Source organism: Crocodylus porosus, unplaced genomic scaffold (assembly GCF_001723895.1).
Source record: "Crocodylus porosus isolate Cpor-Errol unplaced genomic scaffold, CroPor_comp1, whole genome shotgun sequence".
Classification (NCBI taxonomy): domain Eukaryota; kingdom Metazoa; phylum Chordata; order Crocodylia; family Crocodylidae; genus Crocodylus; species Crocodylus porosus.
In genome coordinates, this window is record NW_017728909.1 from 29,419,504 (window position 1) to 29,442,526 (window position 23,023).

General features: G+C 40.7%; 1 protein-coding gene across 1 annotated transcript in view; it reads right to left on the reverse strand.

Annotated features, from left to right (window-relative positions):
* The window catches only part of OXCT1 (3-oxoacid CoA-transferase 1), a 124,889-nt gene that overhangs the window by 61,417 nt on the left and 40,449 nt on the right, over positions 1–23,023 (reverse strand). Inside the window, exon 7 of the mRNA XM_019531690.1 lies at positions 20,425–20,485. Coding sequence (XP_019387235.1) covers positions 20,425–20,485 — 61 coding nt within the window. The remainder of the gene's footprint in view (positions 1–20,424; positions 20,486–23,023) is intronic.

The window sequence follows — 23,023 nt, forward strand, 5'->3', positions numbered from 1 at the left end:
AATTTTTTCAAAGAGCTTACCCGGGATTGAGGTAAGACTAACTGGCCTGTAATTTCCCGGATCCTCTTTTTTTCCCTTTTTGAAGATAGGGACCACATTGGCCCTCTTCCAGTCCTCCGGCACCTCACCTGTCTAGCAGAGGCTTCTTGTCTGGTAACCCTGGGACTCCTCCCTGCCTCCCTCTATCCAGGAGTACAACTCAGAATACAGGGGAGAGGAGAGGCCTGCCAGTGATTGTCCCAAGTCCTTGGGCCTGGGTCAGGCCAGGCTGGCTCCTGTTGCATTCTGCAGTCTGGTGATGCAGCCAGGAACCATGTGGTACTGGAGTGGTGGGCAGGAGGGCAGGCAGGGGGGGTGGAGAGAAGTAGCAGCAGTGGGCAGGAAAGTGGGGAAAAGGCAGTGGCAGGTGTGGGGATGAGTGGGTGATTGTGAGTGCAGCAACAATTGGGTGGGAGTGCAGGGGCCATGCTGGTGCCACAGGGCCTGGGCCAGCAGGGGACCAGGGCAGGGTGGCAAAGCATGGGGCCTGGGCTGCTTCAGCAAGGAGAGGGGGGAACCGGCCCAGCTCCATAGATCCCCTGCCAGCCTATGCTCCTGCTGCCCTGCTCTGAGCCCCCCTCAACCCTGGTCCTGGGACACCGGCACAGGCCTTGAGCTCCTGTTTAGCTGTCACTGCACTCATACCTGGCCACCTGCTCACTGCCACCTGCCACTGCTACCACCGTTTCCCCGTCCCAGCTGCTTCTTCTCCCTAGCACCCCCCACCAGCAACTCTGGTACCATGTGGTTCCCAAGTGCATTGCCAAGACTGCAGGACTCAACAGGAGCCAGATCTTGCTGCATCCTGTGGTCTTGGGCCATGCAGCTGGGAACTGCATGATGCCAGAGAGGCAAATGGAGGGGAAAGGGGAGAGGAATGGAGAAGAGGCAGGGGCTGTGGGCAATGCAGGAGTGTATGTGTGCGGGTTCATAGGGCAAGTCCCACATGCACATCTCACCATACATATGTACCCATACCCCCATCTCACACTGACATACACGCACACCCCCTCAGCCACAGCTACCCTCCACCCCACACACTCACAGCCCCCACAAACTCCATACCCACCCACCCACATTCACAGACACACACACACTACATATACACACACATCCCCCAACCCCATACACATCCCACCTATCTACCCCTCAAATCCCCCCACACCCTCCCCCACACACCCATAGCCTCCCACAAACCTGTACACATCCACCCATACCCTCCACAATATACAAGAGTAATTCTTCATTTTAAGCTATTATATAATCACCTCTATGTGCACTACACAAACATGTAAATCAGGACAAAAATATTTTCTGAGATCAAATTAATAAATATTGTAGTAGATATTTGATTTCTAGAACATAATTTGGTATTTATCTGGTTTCAGGATGGCAAACCCCCTTGCTGAAAGGTGTACTTCTGGGGGCAAGGAGAAGTGATTCTGGTCCCAAGATGGTGACCAGGGAGAAAGGCAACCATAAAGTGGCAGGGAAACGCATATGGTCCTCTACAGCTTGCCAAAACTAGGTAAGCACTAGCAGCCCCACAGCAAAAATAACTGCCTACCCCTGGTCTACATGCATACCTAGCTCAGTATTTGTATTCACATAACCAGTATGTTTATATAGTAGAAGTCAGGAGGTCAGAGATATCACCCAAGCAGCACACATGCAAGCTACCTGGCAGTTTTTCAACTTCCCATCAAACTCTGCTCAGCGGAAGCCTAGATGACACTCAGGTTGCTGTCAGCCACCAACATTTTAACTGCCTTTTTTTGCATCCCAGCACTGCAACTGTAGGTGGAACAATTCTGAGAAACATGATGATGATGATGATGACGATGACGATGACTGCATAAGGTTGCACAAGCCCTTTACTGTATACTTCACTATAGGAGGGGCACAGTAGTGCCAAATAAGGAGCATGACCCCAAACTTTCCAGATAAGAAAAGATAATTCACAAAAATATCTGAAATTGAAATATTTTAAAAGCCCTAGAAGGAGCACCATTCTTTTCCCTAGTTCATATGGAATTATTTTTTCACTATATTATACCTATCATTGCTTCCACACCCCAAATCCTGAAATCAAGTTACTTGTACTAATTAGCCTGTAGACAAGAAGAATGTCTGCAGCAAGATACATTTTATTTACTCTCTCTAACACCTTTCTTCCTATTTTCTCTATCTTCCTTCTCCCAGAGGAGGCCTGATGTTCTGTTCCTGCTGCCGGGTATTACTGTTATTAACCAATGCCTGTCAAATGTAAAAATGCATGAACAGTCTAGGAAGCTCATGTGACTCTAGCCCAGTAAGGAGGGCACTACCTGGGAAGGCAAGTTCTTGGCTCCTGCTTCCAGGCCCTTTTTGCAATTAGAGGAATGACTGTCATTAGGAGCAAGGAGCAGAATCCACATTTCCCCTTCTGAGACTCTGACTCTTGCATTCCTTTCCACCCTGGATTCTGGTGAGGTATGGCAAATCTTCTCAGCGCTGCCTGGGCTAGAGGCTGGTGGCTAGTATAGTAACTCTAAATCATGTTAGACTCAAGGCACGCCTCATTAGATCCAAGGCACCCCTCAGAAAAAAAATACCCCCAAAAAACAGAACAATTCGTCTCTTGCAAAGAACTTAGAAAGACAACAACAGATCAGAATGTTTTTAACACTATGGATTCCTATTTGAAACCTGTGGGTTTACCGTGTGAATTTGGTTTTCACACCTAATCGTGCTAACACTGTGTGGCAAGGCATGGCACCCTTATAAGGATTTCAAGGCATCTGGCTGAAAATCACTGGGTTAGAGCACTGAATGTAGGTCTCTTATTTCCTAGGCAAGTGCCTACCTCTAGGCTACTGAGTTACAAGGAATCACTACAGCCTATTTACTCTGTACTAAAATTAATACTCCTGACTGGACAGTTAGACATGATGGTGGACACCGCTTCTGAATGAGCTGGATCCAAAAAAAGTCTAAGTCCAATCAGACTGAATCTTCACCAAAGAAAGCACATTAGATTACAAGAATGCCCACAGACAGAATGAGAGAAGCATTCATGCGTCCTCCTAGATGGAATGGGAGAACTATGCAAAGCAGAACAGGATCAGCCCCAGTGAATGCAATAGGCTTCCAATTGAGGGAACAGGAGACCTCAGAAGTGCTTTAGCAGTGCAACAGAATTAGCTTCCCTGAAGGAGACATGATTCTGCAGTGTGTGGCACCTATGTCTTGGCTGCTTTTGAAGAGGATAAAAAGTCACAGCTGTTCATGTCACTGTATTTTATTTAAAAAACATCCCCACCTCAAAAAGAAACCCCCCCAAAACCCAAAGTCTTAGCTGTGTATTTCCACTTTACTGTATCCTTGAAACCTAACTGTGGCTTCATGATGTGTACAACTGGGGGGGGGGGAGGAAAAGCAGGGATTTTTTTAAGCTTAACAGAAAAAGTTAATAATGCATTGTTAATGTTGTTTTTAAATGGTGTCTTTATTAAATTTACTTTAAATTGTTCTTCTTTACTACCCTGGAATCTTTCAGTGCACATAAAAAAGTACAAAACTACCCAGAGTAAGTAGCATAAGATGTCATACTTGGGTAGATCTCCAGAATAGCTACAAATTAAAATAGAATTTTAGTATCTAAGAAGACAGTCTCATTAAAAATGTCTTCCTCTTGCTTCAAGAGGAGACAGGAAGTAGTACTAACAGTCTAAAGAAAAATCTTAAGATGTTTATAAAATAAGAGCTGCGAGGCAAGGGTGCAGTATGCTGTTATTTTCTATGGAGAGACTTAACACTTGGTCAAGGTAGGCAGCACTGCTATAACCTCACTGCTTAATTTCAAGGTTATGTTCCAAACTTTGGAGACACCAGAGGTTCTCAAAGAAATAGTTATCAGAATTGAAAATGAACGAAATAATGCATTTTCCCTTAAATTTCTTAGCAGTTGCTGACCCAATTTTGCTAAGCTGTTTTGCAAAAGCAAAAAAAATTCAGCCTGAGGCTGATACCTAGCATGGACCTGTTTGGTTGCATGGTTGCTGTTTAGCAAAGTGCTAATAAACTGAGAGGTCAGTTTGTAATAGAGACTGTTGGTTGCCTTAAATACAGGTGCCGTTACCAGTTGCACCAATAAAATCTTATGTGTAATTTTACCCTGTATGTATAAAAAGTTTGTACTATGTTTTTTCCAACATTTACAAGTGTTGCTGTACATTAGGAGCAGCAAGAAATCAGAAGTGTCAGAGAAATCATTCCATTAAGCCAGTGTTTCACAGACTTTTGATATTTGGGGCACGCTTTCTTCCTGGATTAAAACTGGTAGCACGCTTGACTCTTACACCTGAAAAGTATTTATAGACAGATAGATTTAAATTCAAGAAAGATATGGAAGGGGGCTTTGAGAATAAAAAACCTGAGAATCACTGTTCTAGCTGATGCCATTTACCTTCTCACACAAGCAGATCTTGCAGCACACTTCCGTCACTCTTGCAACATGCTGGCATGCCATGCCATGCCATGCCATACCCTTTGGGAATCACTGCATTAAGCAGATGGAATTCCCATGCAGAACTGCATTCTTTATCTATTTGGCTATGTATCATATAAAAGATACATTTTCTTCTTGCTGGCATTATCTCCTTTGCCTTGTTTTTTTAACTATTTTTCTATTGCAGAATTGGGTCTTACTAGTTAATAAACAGATTTTTACAAAATCATGTAGCATATCATAGTTCATAAACCATAGTATAGTTAATAATCCAGTAATCCCCCAGTCACACACTGTGAAAAGTGTCATTTCAATATTTTGTTTGGAGAAATTCAGTTGGATTTAAAAGTGCCAATGGAAATTGGAACATGACAAACCATTTCTTCTTAATTAGAAAGAAGCCAATGTGTTTTCATTATTTCAATCCCCATCTTGAATGCAAACGCTACAGTTCACACAGTGTAGAAGGTATGTTATTGCCAATTCATTTCTGATTTCTGGATGGGATACATTTGGAAAAGGACTTTTGGGATTGCATCAGGTAATTGTTTTCAAAATAACTCTAGACAAACACAATGTAGGGAATCAGTCAGGGAAAACAAGGCATCCACCATTTCTCTATTCATTATCGGTTGGCTCTTTACAAGTTGCCTCCAATGTACTGTTACACATCTGCTGAATAAATCATCCAAGCACAGCCACACATAGCAAATTCTTCTACCCCTTATTAATATGGCTTTCATTAAAGTTGATCCAACTGGAGAAATAGCTTTTAACTTGCAAATTAAGATCTATTTTTATAAAAACAAGTTATTCCCTCATTGTTTTCCATGAACAGAGGTGGTTTACTGTGTTCGTCTGAAGTCAGGCAGAAGGTACTACCCTTGTTCTACTTTCTACTCCTATCATTTATTTTCTTCTGATACTATATCAAAAGATTTTGATCCAATTTGACTGTTAAAAAAAAAAACAATCAAGGCAGTAATAATTAAAGTGTTTCCAGAGGCACATACATTCTCATAAAGACTGGGAAGGATGAGCATGTGCCTCAACAAGAAGCATATGTCTTAAATGAAGTCATATATAAGAAAAATGACTGAAATAAGCTTCTCAGCTTTGCACAGCCCATACATTAGAAAGAAATGGGATTTAGAAGTGAAGAAGAAAGAATGTAAGCATTTCTTTAAAGAAAATGTTAAACCTTTTAAAACCACCAAAAGAAAAAGTTTGAGTTTTCTAAAGACAGCTGCAAGATTTCCTGATATTTCCCATTCATTCCAATGGAAGTCATGTGTTTAGAATGCGTCACTGCTTTGAAATTCTTCAGCCACAAGGAATCCATCCAGCTACTGACCAGGTGAGGACACTCAACAAGTTTCCTATGAAATAATTTGTCTTTCCTTTCTAGTAAAAGTGGAGTGCACGTGACAGCCTCAGACTGGTGTAAGTCACTCCACTCCAGGATAAAGTTATCCCTCAGAAAGTAAGGAGTAATTGTGCATCTGTTTTCCCGGTGACTGTGTGACTGCATACACATGTTCATATAATCTGGGAGAACTCTCTCAGGTTTATTCTCCTGGTAGAGAAGTGTACCCAGAGTTGCGTATACAGACATTCAAGTGCTGACGCCCTGAAGAGTGGAGAGCTTGCAGTGCTCACAATGTACATCTGTGGGGGCCCCAGCAGAAATGCTTATGAATGCACATGGTGTTTTACGTGTGTGTGCATTTGTCACACCCCTTCTCCAAAAATGTCCATTATCCAACTTAATAGGACGGCAGAGTTTAAAGGATACATCCATTTCATTAGCTCACTAGTTTTTATTTATTGACTACTACATTATAGTAAGGCACTACATTATAATTCAAGAAAATCATCTTGCTTCCTTCTTTTAAAAAAATCAGTGATATAGACCTGAAGAATGGACTGCATTTAAAAGATTGTCAAAGTCTATCCCAAGCATACAGCTAGTTCAATAAAAGATAATCACGCATAAAAATCCTCACCTCTTGCAAACAGATACATAAATGTATACATCTTACCTGTCTGGATTCATTTTTTCCCCCTGAGGAGCTTGGAAGAAGGAAAAAGTAGGAAAGAGGGGGAGAGGCTAAAAACAGAGCTTCTAGATTTTACAGTTCATTTACTATTTCCTTTCATAATCTTGTGGTAACACTGGGTATGTATTAAATTCATCTCTCTTAGCATGAATGCAGGTAAGAAGAGTTGAGACTAACCTGTACCTAGGAAGATTAGTTCCATTAATTAATGTATTATGGATATTAAAATGAGGAAGATGAAAGTCACTAGGAAGTACTCCATCTGGATAGAAAAAAGTGAAAGCTAAGATGGAATGTTAAGTCATTGCACAAAAGACCACCTCCACCTCCCCAAGCCAGCTTACACTCAAGATACTAACTGAGAAATCTCTCTGGTCAGAATCCCTTTAACTTTTCTCTTTGCTTAGACTATTTTAAGTTCTAGATTTTTTTTTAAAGACCCAGTATTTAGCTAGCCACTGTATAACACCCTTCAAAACACCTCACCCCTCTGTAACTAGTTATTAAATGTCCTGTAGTATATCAAGGGACTTCTTGAGGTCTCCACTTGAGAGCCTTTTTGCTAGATCAGGGCTGTCCAATTCCAGAGTAGGCAGGGGCTGCACAGGTCATGGGCCCACAGCTGCACACCATGTGGGCTACATGCCATAGGTGTTGCACAAGCTCCGTGTAAACTCTGCCCCCCTCCACTAGGCAAGTGATTGCTCCCCACACCTTTGGCTGCCACACAAGGTCTTCATACTGCCACCCATCGCACAACCAACCCCCACCACTAATGCACAAGCAGTGCAAGCTCCCTTCCTCTTCCCTTCACTGCATGAGCCCCCTTGCTGCCACCACCACAAGGGTGATTTCTCCCTGCCCAAGTATCCCTTGCTGCCTCCCAAAGCCACATTGCCCTGGCCCAGACTCCAGCCACCATCACAGCTGCTGGAGCAATAGAAGCAGCTGGTGACTAGGCAGGAGCCTGGGACTACATGTTAATCCCAGTTGGGCCATACCTAGTCTGTAGGCCACTGGGGGACACCAATGGTCCAGGCAGTCTTGTTCCAGTAAACTGCAGAATGAATTAAACATGCCATGTGTTCTTCAGCTGATGGACTGCTCATTAACGCATCTCAGTGAATAAGAATGACAGAACAAAGCAGCTGGAAGAGTGAAGGACCTAACAGACGCAAAAAAGTGGCAGGCCAAACTACTGGTCATTAGGCTGTCTGCCATCAGTTTTCAAGAGCTGGGCCTTAAGAAAAGTCAAACAGAATAAAAACGACCACATTTCCAGCCTCTTGAATATACAACTGCCCTTTTCATGCCATCAAGTTTGAAGGCATTGTGGGAAAAAACATTCAATTATCTTAGTGTGAGGTTAAGACCTCCTCAGAAACCCAAGTACCTGATGCGCTTTTCTGCATCCTTTGGAATTCTCAATGTATCCATGGTTAAAAGAGAGAATAATTTGTACGTATTTTACATATGCTAAAAATTAACAAGATGACAGGATCAAAATTCAGAGGCTTACAGGGCTTCTTGCCATCCTAGAACATTACTTGGTTTTATGCTCATATGCATTAAAAACTGCTTCTATACTATGAAGTGGTATGATGTAATGTCATATAAAACAGTTACCCAGCTGATGCTTTTCAACCCTCAGTACTCTCACCATGTGAAACTATTCTGGGTTTGTTTCCTGCCCAGAGGTAGTAATTCAAGCTATGGCCTAACAGTATACCATTTTGAATATCACTTCTTCGGTGTTATGTTGGAAAACTACATCTGGAAACACAAAACTTACAATATATATTTTCCCCTCTATCCATAAGTTTAATACTTCCAAATTGATTTGAATCAAATAGGTTAAAAATTCATTCCTGGGATGACCCTGGAAAGCATATGGGATATTTCTTCTTGTAGTATTTTTCTTTGTAAGACATAGTGCTGGACTTCCATAAAATGCACTTCATAAGGGAAAGCCTGACAGACCACAGCTTACTGTGCCTTACAAACAAGAGTAAAGGCGACAACTGTCATGAAGTCATTTTTACATGTGAATGCACATAATGAAATGCTATACAGAAAAGGCCTTAATATCCTTCCCACTTTTAAAGTGTCAGGACTGTTTTTACGTTTAAAAAAAATCATGTCTTTTGACTCATGCACACTACCAGGACATTTAAGGTGTCATATCATATCATATCAAATCTATTGTGTTTACAAAAAATCCCTGAGGTGCTACGTCTGAGACAATTAGTATAGGAAAACTGAAATTAGGTTTAAGAACAAATATGGATTGCCCTTCATAGGCACCACATATTTTGAAGTGTGAAATCATCTCAGCCAATTGTTTAACCATGATTTTTTCTGACCAAGTGCCTTCTTTTTCAAAGCAACATCAGTTCTTAAGAAGTTAAAATAACTGGACCCCAGGGATTTTCATCCTTGGAAGACTGCATTCACTCCATCTGCATGTGCAACCTCGTATTAAGCTTCTGCAGCTTAATTCTGAGAAATCGCACAAAACTTAATTCAGAATGAATCTGAAGGGGAACACAACCACTGAGGATGGGAGAGGGGGGAAGCTCTGAACAACATTGTCATACATCACACATAAATGAGTCTGACTGAGAGGCAGCTAGCCAGGACTGCATTCACTAGGAATTTTACCTACTTCTTATCAAAATGCTCAATATTTCAGTATGAAGTCCTAAATCTGGGTGACCTTTGTAGGGAGACTTACCCATCATAGTCTCAAAGACTAGTTTATTATGAAAAAAACCTTACCATTTTCCCGTTCTTCTCACTGCAAAATGGAAGAATAGTAAACACTGCACCTTTGAAAAACAATTATGATTATGTAACTAAACATTTTTAATCTCCTGGTTCCCTAAGACCAGGTCCATTAAAGGACTTTAAGTTTCCCAAAGAATCGTTTAAGCAGAAATTAGCCTAAAAGTGTGGTAATCAAAACACCCAGTTAAGCCATCAAGCACCTGTAGTCCACCAACACCTATATTTTGCCAGTTCCATTGGGGCAGCTTAGTACCTAAGCTACCTAAGATTATTTAAAGTCTATGCTTAAATGGGATCTTTGCAGTACGTACTCATCTAGTAGTTTTGCTCTGAACAATGCCTAGCACAGGCCTACAGGATTGAACTGGTCATGAAGCGGAGCAGCCATTTTCATGCAAAAGCACAGGACTTGATGACAGTGGTTGTGTCCTATTTTACACCATAACTTGGTGGTTAGTCTTTCCCCAGGGTGTGGGAAATCAGGATTTTATCACCTTCTTTACTGAGGACGAGATCCAGGACTTCAGTTACCCAAAGAAGGATTTAAGCAGAAATTAGCCCCAAAAGCATGATCAGCAAAACACCCAGCCATGCCCTCGAGTATGTGGAGTCTATTGACACATCTTCCTTTTCCCAGTAAGTTCCCCTGGTGCTTAAAGATTAGGCTTTTTTCTTTTGCTCCCTCCCCGCCCCCCAGTATAGTGCCCTAAACTCAGTTTTTTCCGGGTTGAGCCCTCCCAGCGATCACAACCTCGAAGTGGTGAAGAGGCCTGTGTGCTACCAATGACCTCAAAAGCAATGCCACATATAGTTTTGTATTCCTGATGGGGTCACCCATGGACGCGAGGTCAAATACAAGATTCTATACTAACCAACTAATCCAAAAATAAAAATAAAATTCCTCAAAAGCAGAACAAGCAGATGAAGAAAAATACTTCACAGTGGCTACAAGGGCAGATGAAGGGTAAAGTGGAATAGAAACCTGCCATCATCTAGGTTTATTTTGCCATTGGATTAAGGTTTCCTTCCTGCAAAGTACTATATGGTTGCTAATGCACAAGGGCATCCCCATGTTAAAAAGACATGCACAGGAAGCTTCCTTCAATTGTGAGCCTGATGGCAATGGGTAAGTGGAAATGAGAGCAGGTGCTACTGATTACCTGAAGCCCCAAGTCAGAGACATGCCTGGAAGTGATGATTATATGATGGTTATTTTGTACTTGGAACTGAGACAGGTTTGCAATATGGCAACTGCAATTGTGACTGAGCAGGCCTATGTAAGATCTATTCTGCTCACCCCACAAAGGGAGGGGAATCACAGTCAACCATGTGGATTTCACATAGGCCTCCTCTGTCATTTCCAGAGTCCTGATGTCTTCCCTATTTAATGGAAGATTTCCATCCTTATATCAAGGGACTGCTGATAATGATGGGTTGAGCTCATTCTGTACCTTTGCTTATAAAGTATGCCACTGTGCAGCAAAGAATGTATGATCCATGGGGCTAGAGAGAATGAGGCAAAAGAAGCATGACTGTAGCCTAGTGATTAGGGTACTCACTTGAGGAGATGGAGACCAGGTTTCTAATTCATGCTCCAAGGACTGCTTAAGCATGTTGCAATCAAAAGTCATTAGATAAAATACCGAAATTGCTGTTGGAGCAGAACTACTCAGATGAGTGAAGTTAGGGATATAAACTTCTGCAGCATTGAGCACTAGAACAATTTATCTCCTAGTATTCTCAATTAAAAACAATACTATGGTTTGGCATGGTTAATGAGATACAAATGACTGACTGGTCTGTTTCTGCCCCTCAGTGCAATGTGGTCCATTGTACCTGAGATAATGGAGCTCACTGACATTGCTGGAGTATTGTTGCTAAGCAACCAGTAATACAATGTAGGGTTTAATGATTTTTATTTAATGTATTTTATGAGGAAGAATGCTTGCTTTTTTTCCCCCTCTACCATGATATTATTTGAGATGGAAATGCTGTTTACACAGGGAGCTATATTTAGCAATCCTACCAGAAAAAGAACAAAAAGAATTTAGTAGGTTGATACTAGACATGGAAACAGCTAGTGTATAAACATATTGGCTATTTCTATTATTAAATATTTATACAATGTACTTAAAGTACCCAAAGACCTCAGTCACACAGGGGGCCCCCACTGTGCTCAGGAAGATATAAAAATAGTAACAGATAATCTGCCCTGAAGGACCTACACTATCTAAGTAGAAGAGAGATTTTTGATATTTCTGTGACTATATATATGCCAAACAGTGTTAACTCATTCCTGGTAAATTTTACTGGCACTGCCAATTAAAATTGTAATCTGTAAAATACAATTTCCCTTAGGGTTAAAATAATAATAGGCAAAATTTTCACAGGAAAGAGCTTAAATAAGACTCTTAAATCAATATTTGGGCACCTCCCAGAATTACAAAAGTACGGAAAACATTACAGCTGCCACAGCCCCCAAAGGAAAAGAAGAAAATCTTTGCAAAACAAAATGCATGCACATTCAAGGCAACAAAAGACGACTCGGATTTTAAGATAGTGGGCCAGCTCATCCACTGGTGTAAGCTGGCACAGAGCCATTGATTTATACTAGTTAAGCATCTCCCAGTATTTATAAGGATAACTGATGAGAAAAGCCATCATATTTGGTACATTTGAAAGCTTTAAGGCTTCTGCCTTAAATATTTAAGCATTACTACATGTTACTGTTATTTAGCAGTGGTGTCACCATTAGCCTCCTCACCACCACCACCAACCCACTTTGCTATAAAATGCAATGTTGACTCCTAACTCAAATAAACCCTCAGGTCTAAGACCAATTTTCTTTGTCTTAATATGATACATGTGAATGTGGTATAGTTATATACATGTATTATGTTCAACTAATGGACAGCTGTATGACTATTACATAGGAAGGATGTAAGCACTTTGATTAATGCCTTACCAACTCATGTGAAAAACCCTAGGGAAACTCCTGTGAGATTATGAAGGTTCACCTGTTTCTGTATCAATAGCACAAATATCATATGATTTTGATGACAGAACTGATTAACAACAGCAAACATACTAAACATAGTAGTTTCAGGAGAACAGTTTCTACAGCCCAAGTACCAGAGAGTACTTGGATCCTAAAAGGCCTAGCTGCCTTAAAAGTATACAGAAGCTAAATCTTCAGTCTAGTTATAACAGCTTGATCCAAAAAACTGGTCTGTAACACCATCATTTATTTAAGCTTCCTAGACTATGATCAGTCTCTCTCTCTCTTACACACACATACCCTACTCCCCACCCCCCAGTCTAATAAGAAGTATCAATAGCAATACTGGATTTAATCTTGTACTGAATTCAGCACTAGAAGCAGGACTAAAATCCCAGTTGCACACTTTTAAAAGTAAATCTAATTTCCAAACCAAAATAATTCTTTGCTAGACAACTGGATTTTCTGCAGACTTTTAAAAGATATATAATCTACTTACCAACTTTGACATGGGAAACTTTTTGTGACATTTTAAGTAAAAAACATAAAGAGCTATTTCCTACATATAAAAATTGAAGTAATGGAATTACTCAGACTCATCAGCAATTTCTGTTTTTCAGTGGAGTCAGTTTGCCTTCTTGACTTGCAAAGCAGGCATGTCATTTGGCTGGTTATATGCCAAGAGGGCCAGGAGTGGGATGTGTGTGAACATGATAGAAGAGATAAAGAGAAGTACTGTATTTATCCAAATCCAAGATAATTTTAAATTTAAGATGACCCCACAATACATAGATTCTATATATGGAGTATTTATAAATTTGTTATAATTTCCCAACTACAGAATCTTATTATTGGATTTTAATTCATTTCCTCCACTGCTACACTGGGGAAAGCAATGGCAGGAGAGCAGGCAGCACAGGGTAAGCAGCCTGACCCCCAGGCCCCCACACAAACACACCTGTCTACACCTGCTGCCTTTGCCTACCCCCACCACTGCTTACAGTCAATCACAGCTCCAGCCCCATTCTGGCCAGGGGCACAGGGCACAGGACAGGACTGGGACTACAGCTACCTTATGCTCTGTGCCCTGGGTCAGAGTCTTGGCTGACAGTAAGTAGTGTAGTCAGGTGAAGGGGGAAGAGGTGGCTGGGAGGTCGATGGAGAGGGCAGCTCTCCCCTTGCCTTATACTTGAATCCAAGACAAAGGGCTTCCCCTTCTCCCTTCCCTCCATGTTGAATGGAATAAAACGCCTCATCTTGTATTCAAGTGAATATGGTAGGAGTTACTGGAGCATGTAGGGGCTTGGGAAGGATACATGGGAGCTTAGGGTATCAGCACTGAAGTGCTGGGGCATCCCATGGAAGTGCTGCATGCTTAGTGATGCACATGCTTAGTCAAGGCCACAGCTCTATGGCAAGTGCTTAAGGTGGTAATGTCTACGTAGGGCCACATATGCCTCGTGACCCCCTCCACACTCCATTCTCCCTCATTCTTGGCTGTCCCCTCCTTCACTAGCCCTGCATATAATTAGGGACTTCCAGTCCCCTTTATAGATCAACTAATCCTCTGTCCCTGAAATTCCCACATTGAGCATCCATACCATGGAGGCAAAAAGGGATCTGGCTAAATGGTATTTGCAGAAGGATTCAAGTTTGGTGAGGGTAATCTAGCAACCTCAGCTTAGAGTTAATCACATAGGTACACACGGGTGGAGAATAGGTCCACATTTACAGAGGGCTAAACACGAAAGCAAGTTCCTAAGAGTAAGTATTTATATAGGAAGATAAGATGATGAAGATGTAATAAATACTGAATGTAATATTGTTGTAGATTAAAATGTAGCACAGAAAACTTAAAAAGGGACAGAATTAACTTAAACATCTATAACATTTTAGCTTTAGGGATAGATAAAGCCCCTAAGTAACCCAACTAAGTCTTAACTTCTTCTTTACCCAGCCTCCTTGCTGAGACTAAACAGTTCCATTCTTTGCAGCTCAGCAGCAGTTCAGAGCTAGCAGTGTTTTATTTTCCCTCGACTATTGCTAATTTTTCTTAAGGACCCACTCCTACTCTACTTGAGAAAGTCCCACTCTCTTCAACTGAACAGGATCAGGACTAACATATTAAGGCATAAATTCTACTCACAAACAGACATGCAAACTTTTTCAAGTCTTCAAAATTCATCTGGAAATCTTTCAAAGAAAGGTTTTAATGTACAACTGATTCTCACTTCCAACTTAGGGGTAGAGAAGACATATCCAGAGAACATTTCTTCTAGTAGTCTCTTAATATTTATTATTCCCTCAAAGCACAAAAATACATAAACCCAGTCACACAGGGACCAACTCTAGTCTACATTTTCATCAGTGATCAGAAAGTAAATATAATATTACGTTGATAGGAGTCAGCAGTTGTAAACAACAATCTGTATTTCTTGCTAACATGGGCCCACTCTAACAAAATGAATTTTAATAGAGTCTAATTGCAAAGCTGTAATATTCAGATATAAGGAATGAAGGGGAGACCTACAGAATGGGTACTGAATCTTTGAAGCTGTGCTTCTAAAAAGTGTTTCAATATGAGCTCACAGTCTGAATTTGTACCAAAAAAGAACCAATGCAGGCCTTGGACTGAAAAAATACCTATGGAATACAAGAAGAGGGGATGTACTGCTGTCTATGGCATTAGTCAAGCCAACACTAGAATTTAATCTACCATTATGGTGTCCATAGTTAAAAAAGGATACTGAAAAAACTGAGAATATGATTCAAGTACAGGAGAAAATTCTTTTTGTAGAGACACAAACAGCTGTTTACCATACCCACAAGAAGACTGAGAAGTGGTTCGATTATGGTGAAGAAGTAGCTACACAAGGAGAAAATACCAGTTACAAAAGGGCTGGTTAACCTAGCAGAGAAGTATTTAACAAGAGCCTGTGACTGGAACTTGAAGCCAAACAAATTCAAATTGGAAACAGATGCACAAAGTGAAGATGATTAACAACTAGAACATGCTACCAAGGGAAGCACTGGATTTCCCTCTCACATATCAAGAGTGGATGCCCCCCCTGGAATACATTCTATAGCCAAAATTCTTCTTTATCTTTGGCAATTCCTCACAGTCACAGATGACAATCTTCCACAATTGTCTTATATGTGGGTCTGAAGATGGCTGATGAGGCCGAACTGGGATCGACAGGGTCTGCTACAACTCAGGCATATGTCTCCGTGTGGGTTGGGTGGCTCTGGATTCTTGATTCGATCAGCAACATGGTGTTTCTGCTGCTCCTGCTTTTCTATCACCTATTGTCATTGTAACGTTTCAAAGTGCTATGATCCTTGCAGCAGACTCTCCCTCCATTTGGGGTGGTCCTGGGCAATAGTGCCCCACAAGTTGATGTCGACGATGCCTTTTAAGTTGGCTTTGAGGATGTCCTTGAAGCACTTTCTCTACCCTCCTCTTAAGCATACATCTTGGCTGAGCTGGGAGAATAAAACTTGTTTCAGGATTCTGGAGTTGGACATTTCGATGATGTGGCCAGCTCAGCAAAGTTGATGTTGAATGACCATTGCCCCAATGCTCATCATGTTTGCTTGCAAGAGGACACTAATATTGGTGCATCTGTCTTCCTGCTGCATTCAAAGGATCTTCCACAGGCAGCACTGATGGTACTTATGTCTAACAACTTGAGGTGTCTCCTCTATGTTGTCCATAGCTCAGCTAAATACAGTAAGGTGGGAATCACAACTGCTTGATAAACCATGAGCTTGGTCTCAGCTCTGATGCTGCAATCATCAACATCTCCTCAGGTGTCCAAAGGCTGCACTTACATAGTTGAGGCAATGTCAGTGTTTTGCAAGAGATGGCTCCCAAAGAACAGGAAATACTCAACGTATGCCAGAGTCTCACCATGAATCTAAACTACTGGAGCCAGGGACTGCTCATTGAGAACTTGTTAATGGAGGACCGTAGTCCTCTGAATGTTAAGCATCAGTCCCATTTCCTTGTATGCCTTGCTAAAGACATTGACAACTGCTTGAAAGTCTGCTTCTAAGTAAGCACACACTATAGCATCATCAGTGTACTGGAGCTTGATGACTGAGGTTGGGGTCGTTTTGGTTCTGGTTCGTAGTCAGCTAAAATTTAACAGCTTACCATTAATTTGGTAGTTTAGCTCCACTCTGACTGGAAACTTATTGGTGGTCAGATGTAGCTTCATGGTAAGGAATACCAAGAAGAATGTTGGAGCCATCCTTAACTCCCATCTTAACCTCAAAGGGATCTGTCATAGATCCATTACTGAGAACCACGATCAAATACCATGAAGGAACAGTCAAAATTCTGACCTACATTTTAATTAAACATGGGATATTTGGTCTCAATAAATAGGTAATACAGTGAAATTCAGTGGCCTGTCATATAATGGAGGTTATACTATTATCCTAGTACAATTTTAAATTCAATGGATGCGAATTGCACTTTGTTAAAGAGATTTTTTTCCCCAACTGGATAAAAGGAAGGTATATAAAAATAAAGAGTGAAAGGAAAAAAATAAAATGCTTACTGTATCACACAGCATGATCTATATAAACCTATACCAATTTACACAGCTCATATTAACAAAAAAATCCCAAAAGAATCCAAAAATACATAGAGCCATGCAACATATTTCTGTCACAGTTACCAGCATCACTCTGGGTCACACATGTAGCTTCTGGCAGTATACATCTGGATATTTAAGGGAGAAAAAGGATATGGGGGCCTAAAATGTGACTTGGTGATCCAACTCCCCTTCCTGCCTACAACATAATTTGATGCCCAACACTGGGGACTGAACTCCACAGGCATCTCCCCATTTGGCTTTAAAAGTTTGTGCAAAAGGGAATAGTACCTCTCTGCATATGCCTGTCTTGACAAGGCTGAGTAGCCCAGTACCTAGCTGACAGTTAAGCCTAAGAGCCATGATTAAGGCTTTTATCAATACAGAGATAAAATGTCTCATCTCTGCCCATGGCTTGCCCTTAGGAGCTTGATTTGGGAAGCATTCTTGGTGCTCACCTAATACACATTAACAGAACTGGGTCCTCACAGAATTCAGCTGCAGTTGGTGCCTTCTTTCCAAACACACAGGAGATGGTCACCTTGTACAGAACAGCCTAGTGGTTGAAGCACTCACCCAAGAAGCAGAGAACACATTTCAACTTGATCATCTCCCTGAGGGATTCGAGCCCACATCTCCCACATCACAGGCAAGTCCCATAACCACTTGGCTATGGGCTAGGGTGCTCTTGACCCCTGATGAAGCTGTGTCACTGTGTGGAAATGAATTTAATGAGCCAGAAAGAGAGGGCAAGAGAGAGACTGACTAGTTATCTAGTGTTTAGAGAGAGCACTCAGTTGGGAGGGAGAAGACCTGGGTTCTCATCATTGCTACCAGGACTGTTGCTGTATTGTTTCCAAAACCCGTTTAACGTAAAGTGCATAAACAGACCTAGAAGAGAAGACCAGTGCTCAAAGCACTAGGAATTACTGACCAGTCAAGCTTCATTTCAATATCTGGGAAGCTACTAGTACAAATTAGAAAACAATCAAGTTGTAAATACCTGGAGGAAGAAAGGGTGACCATTAGCAGTCAGCAAGGCCTTGTTAGAAAGAAATCATGCCAAACTCAATTTCCTTCTTCGACAGGTAACCAGTTTGGTGGACAAGGTGGCAGCAGTGGACAAAACATTTTGGACATCAGAGACATAGGAGGTTTCAAGTGGGGTTCCGCAGGGGTCCGTCTTGCATCCAACGCTACTGAACATTCTAAATTACCGTATTTACTGGAACCCAAGACAAAATTGGAGGGAGGGGGAAGCGAGCAGGCAGGGAGGGCAAAGGGCAGGAAAAAAAAGGCAGGGGTTTGGCCCCTTTCCCTGCTACAGCTGTTGGGGACAGAAGAGGGGGGAGACAAATTTAAAAGGAACTTTTACTAATTAGATTATACACAAGGAAAATTACAGCAAATGTATAATTTTCTATGCATACAATCTAATTATTGCAGGGGTCATCTTAAATTTGAAGTCATCCTGGATTTGGATAAATACAGTAATGTCCTGGAAGCAGGGAGAGAGGGCATTCTTACCAAGTTTGCAAGTGACAAACTGGCAGGGGCTGTAAACACTTTGGAGGATAGGAGTGAAATTCAAAAGGACCTTGATAAATTAGAGACCTGGGCTAGAGACAAAAGGAAATTCAGCAAAGACAAATGTAAAGTTCTATATTTAGGGAAGAAACATCAATTGAAAAAACTGTGGGGGAGTCAGGGAAGACTAACCTGACTTGGCAGTATAATTGTGACACAGTTACAAAAAAATGGAAATGAAATTTTAAGCTGCATTAGCAGAAGCCCTGTATATAAGATACAGGAGGTGATCATATCACTTGACTTGGCCCAAGATGGAGTACTGCATCTCGTTCTGGGCTTTGCATTTTAGGGAGGATGTAGAGAAATAAGAGACAATCTACAAGCGAATAGCAAGGAGGATAAAGCAGCTGGAATGCAAGCTGTATGATAAGCTATTAAGACAATTAGATATATCTACTTTAGAAAAAAGATTAAAAGAGAGACATAATAGCATTTTTCAAATATCTGAAAGTCTGCCATAACAATTGTTCTCCCTTGCTAGAGAGGGCAGGACATGAAGCAAGAGGTTCAGTGGCAGCAAAGTATATTTAGATTTTTTTTTTAATGTCCTTATTGTCAGAACAGTTGAACATTAAAACAAGCTGCTTGGGGAAGTTGTAGAATCTCTTTCACTGGAGATTTTTGGAGGAAAAAAAGCATCCATCTGATGTAGGGAATTGGATTGGATTTTATGATTCATATAAAGTTTGCCAGCATAAAATGCTTGCAAAGGAAGTGAAGTCAAGATTCAACTTTAAACCCACCAAGAGTGCTCAAGAACAGTTTCCCTATTACTTTCAAAACTTAGAGAACTTTAATTAAACAGAGGAAGTCTTCAAAGGAGTAAAAGAGAAGTTTGACCATCTTCTGGACATTGCTGTGTTGAGCAGCAACCTGTTCATTTATGTGGTTCAACCTAGAATACTGGTAACTGCAAATGTAAACTCTTCTCTTTTTCACTCACATTCTTCTAAGGCAATGTGAATTAAAAGGGCACGTGCTATTATTCTCTAATTAAACTTTACTCACTGGTTTATGGTATGTTGTGGAGTATACATTACATTAATCTTTTTAATAAGAAATATCTGGACCTCTCTATTCCATATCAGCAATGGGGATCTAATAGCAAGTTAATTAAATTTGAAAATTAGCAACCTAAACAGGAAGACTCCTCTATCACAAAAGAAATCTGTAAATGCATTTTGTCAAATGTGTTTTATAGCTCTAATATATGATACTATACTACCATTATATATAATACCAACAAGTATTATGCATTTTATTTTATAAAAAGAATGAAATCTTAAAACATAAAGGGTCTGCCCTATGGCATCCACAATTAAACTGTTGTTGAAAGACGGGGAGCGAACACAACTTGTTGCAGTTTATATGGTTCAGTAAAGGGCTTACTGTAGGGGCACATCCTATCACCACTGCCCAGGTTTTTCTGGCGACTGCAGGTGTTTACTAGGTAGACTGAGATCCTGCATTACCCTCTGTTCATTAGGATTTCCTTTTGCCACCAGTGGAAGACCTTGCAGATTGTGCTAGGATCAACATCAGGGTCCAACATCATGGCTACACTGCCACTGCTTTCCTATCTCTCATTCAAGTTTGGATGCTTTAACTTTCAGTGGATCCTGACCTGCAGTGAGACATGTACATTATACAGCTACTAAAAAGTGTGTCCCACAGAGAATACAGAAATCAATAAGGCACATTCTAAAGTTTACACAGCAGTACAGTAGTTACAATGTGACAACAAATCCTTTCTTGGCTCATTGTTTCATGAAGTATTAATTTAACTTTGAAATTATTTAACATTGTAAAGGACTTTACTTAAGGACAAGCAACAGTTGCACCATTTTCTTTCTTTCTTACCTCTACCACAGTTTTTCTGGCAGCTTTGCACATTGGTTGGTTGAAGTTCCTTGCAGTCTTCCTGTCATTGGAAAAGAAGGAAAAATCTAAACATTAAATTGCCAGTAGAAGTAGAAATACGAGTATATGGCATTCCAGATTAACCTATGCTTACATTTGGCTGTAAAATAAATGGTATAGTATTTTTTGTCAGACCCTTATATGGATAAAATGGCCGAGAGAGAGAGAGAGAATGAACAGTATTATGGAATATTATGGGACACCAATTACAGCTTCACATGCTTTTTAAAAAGATGTGCTAGCTTTTGCAATCAAATATTTAGTGCTAAATTCATGTATTAAACTATTCAAAGCCAGTAGCAGCAGCAACAGCACTCATTCTTTCCTATTACGCCAATGCATGCTGCATTATTCCAAATGTACATTCACTACTGGGCAGAGACTCGCCATGAACTCTGTAAACTATATCTCATACATACCTTTAATGTGGCATGCAACATTTATGGGAACAAATGGTGAATGCTAGCATAAATGCATTCTTCTTTACTAACAACATCTCTTCTACGGCAGTTCTGGCAGGCTCTATACAAAAGGGTGCTATGTGCTCCAAATGTTCTTATGTACTAACTTGTCATATGGAAAAACGCCCCCTAAGGAGTAAGAATGAACCAATAATACATTCATTTCTGACACAAGTCAAGCTCTGAATCCAGAACTTAAAGGAAACAAAACGTCATGTAACCAATTTCAGTCCTTACACTACGTTTAAAAAAAAACAATTTCTTTACAGAATTGTAGGTTCATAATATGATAAGTAAGTGCTACTTTCTATTAGAGCTGGTCAACATTTCTTCAACTCTTTGTTTTTGTTAAAAGCAAAACATTCTGCATAAACATCAGTTCTGATGAAAATTTCATCAAGAAGAGTCCAACAGAAATTAAGTTAAAATCAGGGGGAAGGGGGGGCCAAGAGAGAGAGAGAGAGACTGTGCCTCTTGCCCAATGATTATTAATTATTCATATAAAAGTAGAACAGCTCCCACAGAGAGCTGGAAAGAGTCCAGTGAAAAATGACGGACTTTATTAGAGGTCTGGGAAACATGATTTATTTGATAACCATCTTCAAATGCCTAAAAGGCAAATTATAGAGAAGACGGAGATAGAGTATTTTCCATGGTCATAGGGGACACGACAAGAAGCAATGGTCTCAAGTTTCAGCAAAGGAAATTTAGATTAGAAATTAGGAGGAACTTACTGACTATGAGGTTTGTCAAGCATTGGAACAGGCTACCTAGAGAAGTTATGGACTCTGCATCCCTGGAAATTTTCAAGAGCGAATTAGATGGACACTTGGCTGGACTGGTTTATAAACCATTCCTTCTCCCCAGGTAAAGTCTTTATAATGGGACAATCGTGCCTTCAACAGGGATCTGGGCTAAATGACCTCATGAGGTCCTTTCTAGCCCTTTTCCTGGAAGGCATCTCATGTACATTTTCCTCAGATCCCATGAAAAGAGACCAATTAGCAGGGATCCTGGTCTTCTCCAATTTAAAAAAAATCCCCAATTTTTGGTTAAAAAAGTAACTCCAATTCCACATTTTTCAGTGATTTAAATGAAACACCACTACAATATATATTAATGGAACTGAGGTTACTTTTTTAACCAAAAATTGGGGATTTTTTTAAAATCAGAGAAAACCAGGATCCCTGCTTAGACTGCCTTGCAATTAGACCACTTGCCTAAAGTGTGGGGGTCCTGAGGTTCAAGTCCCATCTCTAAAGTCAGGCAGAGCAACATAGTACTAAAGGCCCTAGAAGTCCTTGGCTGCCTCCACTTCATCCATTCCTATCTGTTGCATGTCTGCATCCTCCAGTCGTCCGCATTTAATTTCTGTAGGTCTGACATTACATCATCTAGCCATCTTCATCTTGGCTGTCCAGGCAGCTGTCTCCCTTCCAGCGCCCCAAGGAGCCCTTTCTTTGGTGTCTAGAGGGCTTCAAGTCTTTTGACATAGCCCAGCCACTATAGTCATGCTCTAATTTTCTGCATCAGGGTTCAGTGTCTGCACAACTGACATAACTCATTATTGGGGCTTGTATGCCATTTTTTTGGTATGTGATCATACTATGCACAGAAGATTTTCTGTAAAATCTTCCTTTCAAAACAGTCTAGTATTATTTTGCTTACTTTTGAGAGAACCCAGGTCTGACTGCCATAGTTTATACATAGATTGACTACGGACTTGAAATTTAAACTTTCCTTGGATTAAGCTTGACAGGAGCTTGTGCAGTGCAAAATAGGCTCTACTTCCTGCTTCTATTCTTCCTTTAATTTATTTTACCATCCTGTGCTATGATAGAACCTAAACATTTGAAGTGGTTCACTTGTTTAAAATGCATGTAATTTATTTTTACATGAGGTCCCTAGTTTACTGCTGTCCTATTTACCAGCAGACACTGTTTTATCCATGTTCACTTGTAGTCCAATTCTCTTTGCTACATTTGTTAGTTGGGTATACCGAGCTCCTACATCATTCATATTTTTACTTATGAGAGGTCTATCATCAGCATATGTAAGGACTTTATGTTCTCTGTTCA